The sequence below is a fragment of the Patella vulgata genome, chromosome 7, assembly GCF_932274485.2.
Source record: "Patella vulgata chromosome 7, xgPatVulg1.2, whole genome shotgun sequence".
NCBI lineage: Eukaryota > Metazoa > Mollusca > Gastropoda > Patellidae > Patella > Patella vulgata.
Genome location: NC_065885.2, coordinates 35,412,484 through 35,418,835, shown reverse-complemented (window position 1 = coordinate 35,418,835; position 6,352 = coordinate 35,412,484). Strand labels below are relative to the sequence as shown.

Below are 6,352 nucleotides of genomic sequence, written 5' to 3'. Positions count from 1 at the left end.
GGATTTTCCGGCGTTGTTCCGCCTTGTCAGTTGGTAGCTGACTGTTTTTCTCCGCAGGTAGTGTGTCTCTGGTGTTCAGAATGCGTATAGTGGTGCGGATGGGAAGAAAAGCGGGGTCCCGTGTACACATTGGCGTTCACGTAAAAGAACCGTTGACAGTTGGAATTCGATATACATGCAATAGCAGGCCGTAGCGCCGCTGTCGGGGGAAAATTTCTCTCATAGCAAACTGTATACCGTATGCCTGTCTTCATTAGCCCCGTAGTTGGAGCAGAACAGTAGGGCGTTTCATCTTTTTGCTTCAAGGAATTACATGACGTACTGAGCATTACAATGATATCATCTGTTTTCGAAGAAATAACTATATATGAAATGACGACCACACCAATAATTTGAATTTTAAAACCTAAAAAGCAAGTTTCTTTTTTATCATAAAGAAGAAAGTAAAATGACTATTTTATTTTGAATTATTCAGAATCGAAAGTAAAACTTCTAGTTCCAGAGGTATTCTTGGAAAAAGAATGACGTATTAAAATGATATCATGGTTTCAAAGGATAAGTAACCAAGAAATGAGTGCAAATGACCACATATCAATTCATAAATTTACCGGAAAGATACAATTGATATAATTGCATATTTAAACAAATATCATCTAAAATTAAATACATATCGATTTCAAAGTGATCTTATATCTACTTTAAAATTTATTATATCAAATTGTCTTAGAATTATTATTACCTACACGTGTCTTCAAGTCCATAAGAGGATGTGAACAAAGTATAGGCTACTATGTAATAAAACAAGATACGCCCAGAGAACAAGGAAAACTAATAGGGTTCATCCTCTCATTGTTCCAATGTTTCATATAGAATTAGAAAAAAATATGTTAAAAACTGTACCCTCTATCGCCGCCACAATGTTTTCGAAAAATGGGGATAACTCTAGAACAGAAGGTCACAGATCGCTGAAAATGAGGACATATAAAACATAGTTAAGAATTATTGGAAAGCAAATCACATACTCCTATCTTGGGAGTGAAATGTGTGGACAATTCCTCAACAAATAGATAATGTTGTTTAGCTCCGTTCGAGTGTACTGTGCACCTTTAAACATTATCATAACAATTACATAATCACATGCATGCTTTATCAAGTGGTATGTCATGTATATAAATATGTATACATATATTGTATAGTGTACATATAATATATCTACTTACTGATTAAAAGGAAACTATGTACAAGGAAGAAGTAAATATGAAATGATATCAATTCAGCGAATTCTAAAATTAGTAGAAGTATTAATCATTGCATAAAAGTATGTAAATTGGGATTTTGATTTGACGGCAAGGACCTACTAAAACAGAAAACACATATACGAATATGTAAGTATTTAAAATACATGGTTTCCAATGAAATCATAGTTTTGTCTTTATCATTATAACTATTTATTAGACCTATTCATTCAATAATTGATGTCATGAACACAAATTTTATAATCAACTATTACAGATCAAGTTTGGCAATTATTTATGTTTTTTTTTTTATCTTTATTAGACTAAGGTAGAGTTAGGATATTAAGAATGGATTATGAAATAATCCAGGATGTAAGAAAATGTCAGAGAGTTATAGAGACTTTGATGAAAGAAGAAATAATTTCTTGTGACGCAGAAGGTATCAATTTAGGCAAAGATGGCCCATTAACACTTCTACAAATAGCTACAACTGACGGCCATGTATATTTATTTGATATCCATAAAGAAAAACGTATGTTCCAAGATGGTGGACTAAAACAACTTTTAGAGAGTAATCATGTTCTCAAGGTAAAGATTAACCATGTCGCCCCCCCCCCCCCCGACCTTACACCCCTTTAATTTGAAATAAAGTAATTTAAAATCATCCCCCACCTCTCCCGGACTTCAAATCACATACGTTACAATTTCGGAAATCCTGCATACGTCACTGGCTTAACAGTCTAATTATAATTATATTAACATGCTGTTCTATTTTATATTTCGGTTGATTGGAACTCGTTCAGTAATACACTGATTAGTTAAGTCGTCTCTGGGTCAACCTACCAATATAAACTAATGAATCAGAAAATTCCGTGAAATCTTTCGGAAGCAGGGTCCCCACAGATAATAACGGAAATCGTTTAATTGGAGCGGAAGAATGAGTAAATTGAAATGGACTAGAATTTTGTTTAACCTCTAGATACTGTCATTCATGAAAATCGAATTCTTTTTCGACAAATTAAAACCACCTAGCAGCTTAAGTTGTTTAAATCTATTTCAGGTATTTCATGCATGTTCTAGTGATAGCCAAGCATTGGAGTATCAGTTTGGTGTTTCTCTAAAAAATGTTTTTGATACTCAGGTATATATGTTCTTGCTGTTTATTACAAATTTATCGTCCAATACATTACACATGATATTATGGACATGTTGTTTTAATTCAGATTATTTACATATGAAGGAGTAATAAAATAAAATGGGTATATACATAAGAACAAAGTTATTGTATGTTAAAATGCCACTTTAAAAAAACGTGTTAAAATTCGATGTCGTGAGAAGGGAGGGTGGGACACCGTCTCTCTTCGTCATATTATAGTATATTTATACTTATTAATTTTTTTGTAGGGATATTTTATATGCACGTATGGCTATTGTTAGGTTTGGGGGATTTTGCGGTCTTGTACTTTAAAATATCTCGAAAGTGACCAACCTCTTTTTAATTTATTAGAATTTGATTTTTAAACTTTTTTTACGGGTCAGTGCAGAAAGTGATTATGGGGTGATGATACGAAATATTTCTATTTAAAGCCAATGTGCTTTTAAAAAACAAAACAGCCAACGTTCGATATCGGATGTGTATTTATCAAACGGATCAAGGTATCCTATACTTCTACTGGGCAAACCTTTCCAAACAATATATTTATGTAAATAATAAATTTTGTGGAATTGTAGGTGGCTCATCTGGTTATACTTGAACAACAAGGTCGTTTAATTCCACAAATGTTAAAATTATCAAAGATATGTGAAATCTACGGCACCACTAAAATGGAAGAAAAGACTGGTATGCATGTAAGTGCGTGATAATACTTGTGTTATTGTAACTACTGTCAATAGAAACATTACTTACAATTAATTTCTACGAAAACAGTTTTAGCTGAGGGCGCCATATTAAAAAATCTGGCTGCGATGATGCGTCACATAACTTCAATCTCACCTTGAGGACGCCTCATTAAAAGGTCTTGTAGTATTTATGGTGTCACTAACGCAGTCTTTAAAAAGTAGCTCTTGAATGGGACCATTATCAATGAATCGTTTCCATTAAACCCAGTAGCCATCAGTTTCTGAAATCCAGGCCTGAACTATAGCTCCAGAGATGAAAACAGCTTTATTAATTCCTGTGTACTTAAATCTTCTCATATTGTACACGTAGGCATGTTATTATGTACATGTAGAGTCTTGTTATAATGTTCAAGTAATCTTGTTATTATTTACACATAGTCTTGTTATTATTTACATTGTGGTATCGTCATTACTGACTGATTGCATATTTACTTATTTTAGTTATCCCAAATTTCAGAAAAAATGGAACAAAGTGTTTGATTACTGGGAAATTAGACCGCTCACAGAGGAAATGATTGAATACGCATGTGCTGATGTGAGAGTCTTAGTGCCGGGAATCTATGAAAACCAAATACGGTAAAAGATATACAAAATTACTTTCTTTTGTTTGTTAACTAATGTACAAGGATCTCTATTTTTCTATATAAGTACCGTAAACATTTTAAAATACTGTTCGTAAATGGTATCTAACCTCTTCCGATAATATATCGTGACAGATGTTGGCCAGAGGCTCGTGACAGTCTGAAATAATATGGCCTTGCTTACTAAGGCAAATCTGTTCATTGAATCCCGTCCTACTCAAAGCGACCCAAGCGACCTAAAAACGAAACGGAAATATTGGTGCAATTTTAATAAGACACTTGCAGCCAATGACGGTTGTAAGATTTCCGAAAGTTCCCACCTTACTTCCGGCACATATCTGTCAGAAAAGCTATCAGAGGCCCAAAATGGTCATATATTTCGGACGAGAGAAATTTAATTCTTTTTATCGTTTTTAGAATGCTAAAGGACATGAATGCCATGAAAATATTCAGTGAAAGGGTGGACGAAATGGCTAATTACCTTAGGGATCCGAATCTTCAAAAGACAAGGAAAGAGAGAATGGCAAATGGCCGGAAAGCAGTATTGCGAAACATGTGCTTAAAATATCAAACGTATGTCTCCAGTGAAACATTGATTGATGAGGATGAAAAGGCAGCTCTTGGTACAACGTGGACTGAAAAAGAGATTGACTTATATATGAACCCCTTTGTCCAGTATATGTACTACGAAGGCTTTGTTAACGGTCTCAAGGAACTCCAGAGTGAAATGGACCGAGATGGCGATGATTTTAATGCTAACGTCAGAGACTACATTAAACTTTGTAAAGCGAAATTATACCCCAAACCGATGCTTAAAATGTTAGCTAACGATCTGTGCACGAGATTTCGTCAATTTATATTTAATGATATGGTAAATAAATATAATAAACAAACACCTCTGTATTATTTGGGGTCGTTAGAGAAAGTGCTCTTAAAAGAAATTCGTATTAATAGTTCTAAGGACAAATCAAGATATCATTCGGTCTTGGTGGATCTTCATTTTAAGTTAACTGAAGATTGTATCAAACAGTTTCATCAAACTTTTATAGAGATTCCTTCTAAAGTTATAGTTACTAAGGGGTATTATTCTTTTTTATCCTGCCAAACCAAACGATCATTTGTTCCCGTGAATGTGTGTAAAGCTGCAACACAACTTAAGCAAGCTATTGATAAAGCAGGAAAGGGTCCTGTTCAGAAAAAGAATAGTCGATCAACTGGCCGACCACCGTCTGGTCAAAATTAAGTTTGATATTTGACGAAAAGCCATGTATTACACTGAGACAAAATTATTGTCGGCCATCCATTTAATACAAGACATTTTGTATGGTTTCCGAATCCCTGCTTATGTTACCCTAACACAAATGACTCTTATACTCCATAATCATGGCGGTTTCCTCTGAATAAAACGTTATATAGAAATATGAATTAATTGATATATTTATTTTTATTTCCATTTCTGACAACAATCTTCAAAGAAAAATAGTTTTCATATCTAGCCATTTCCTCCTTCCATTTCATTTCTTATGAATACAATATTGTTTATTTTATGGTTTTTATTTTCGTAATAAAAAATATGCTTTACATTTATTTATATTAACATTCTAGTATTTTTGAGTCATTTTATTTCATACACATTTTTTAAAAAAAAAAGTCATTGGATTTTAAAAGATATATATTCCCACGAACGATGCTGGGTTCCCCGAAAAAGACCTCGGGTGACACAAGGAGCGCTTCTTAGCTGACGGTAGTGAGAGCGTTGGGAGAATTACAAATACAGTGACTCTACGATTAAACGGCGGAAAACGAAGTTGGCATAAAATAATCCAAGAATTTACTAAGGCTTCCAAATATATGGACAGAGACTAACGACAAATACAGGCTGGAAATGGGTTCGCCCCCATCAAGACCCATGACAATCAAAGCATCTAAATAGATTCTTGCGTCATGGGGTTGCTTTCTCGCAATTAAAATATTTTGAGAGGGATTTGAAGCAAACTTAGTTGGAATGTGATTTAGCCCTATCAAATTACACAGTTTATTCTCAGGAAGATATCCTGGATACCTATTTTTGTAAATGCTGAACATTTTAACAATATTAAAATTCCCTCAATTAATGACAAAGGACTTTAAATAAGTTTATGTGCCATACTTTTACGTTGCCCTATTCAAATAAATATTCATATTGCATCTATTTCCCCCTAACTTGCTGCTTTAAATTCTAATTGATTTGTTTTGCATATCCCTTAACCTTGAGCTTGCATAGAATGATTCGTAATCCTCGTCATTCTATTCGCGTTTAAAATTAAAATGACCACTACTGGCATGCTTCACAATGGCAATTGGAGATCAGTTCAAAACGCCACTCCTTTTAACCATCTTCTAACAGTCAAATTAAATCAGACGGATTGGTGCGCAATGATATGCACGTACGGCCATTAAATACATGTTAGTATCATATACAACATCCGACACAAAGAATTTGTTATTTCTTTGCATGACTATGGGGGTGGGGGTTAGCGTGTGCGCGCTGCATCATAAGGTCTGTCATTGAGTCAACTAGTGTGGTTTCGAATCCCCCGTTGTATGTGACAAGGAGTAGGGTCGCCTTTCCAACCTCGTGGGTTTTCTCAGGGTCCT

The 6,352-nt window shown here is 34.3% G+C and overlaps 1 protein-coding gene across 1 annotated transcript; it reads left to right on the top strand.

Annotated features, from left to right (window-relative positions):
- The first annotated feature begins 787 nt into the window (after window positions 1-787).
- On the top strand, window positions 788-5,298 carry LOC126827031 (uncharacterized). Its single transcript, XM_050556187.2, has 6 exons — window positions 788-1,385; window positions 1,558-1,823; window positions 2,296-2,376; window positions 2,967-3,083; window positions 3,592-3,710; window positions 4,133-5,298. Exons 2-6 carry the CDS (start codon window positions 1,584-1,586, stop codon window positions 4,956-4,958), a joined length of 1,383 nt encoding a protein of 460 aa, XP_050412144.1. The 5' UTR covers window positions 788-1,385; window positions 1,558-1,583; the 3' UTR covers window positions 4,959-5,298.
- Window positions 5,299-6,352: the final 1,054 nt, after the last annotated feature.

Excerpts from the sequence above, each read along its gene's own strand:
- LOC126827031 (XM_050556187.2), top strand. The coding sequence starts at position 1,584 with ATGGATTATGAAATAATCCAGGATGTAAGAAAATGTCAGAGAGTTATA. Across the intron at positions 2,377-2,966 it reads AAAATGTTTTTGATACTCAG|GTGGCTCATCTGGTTATACT; the intron begins GTATATATGTTC and ends GTGGAATTGTAG. Across the intron at positions 3,711-4,132 it reads ATCTATGAAAACCAAATACG|AATGCTAAAGGACATGAATG; the intron begins GTAAAAGATATA and ends TATCGTTTTTAG.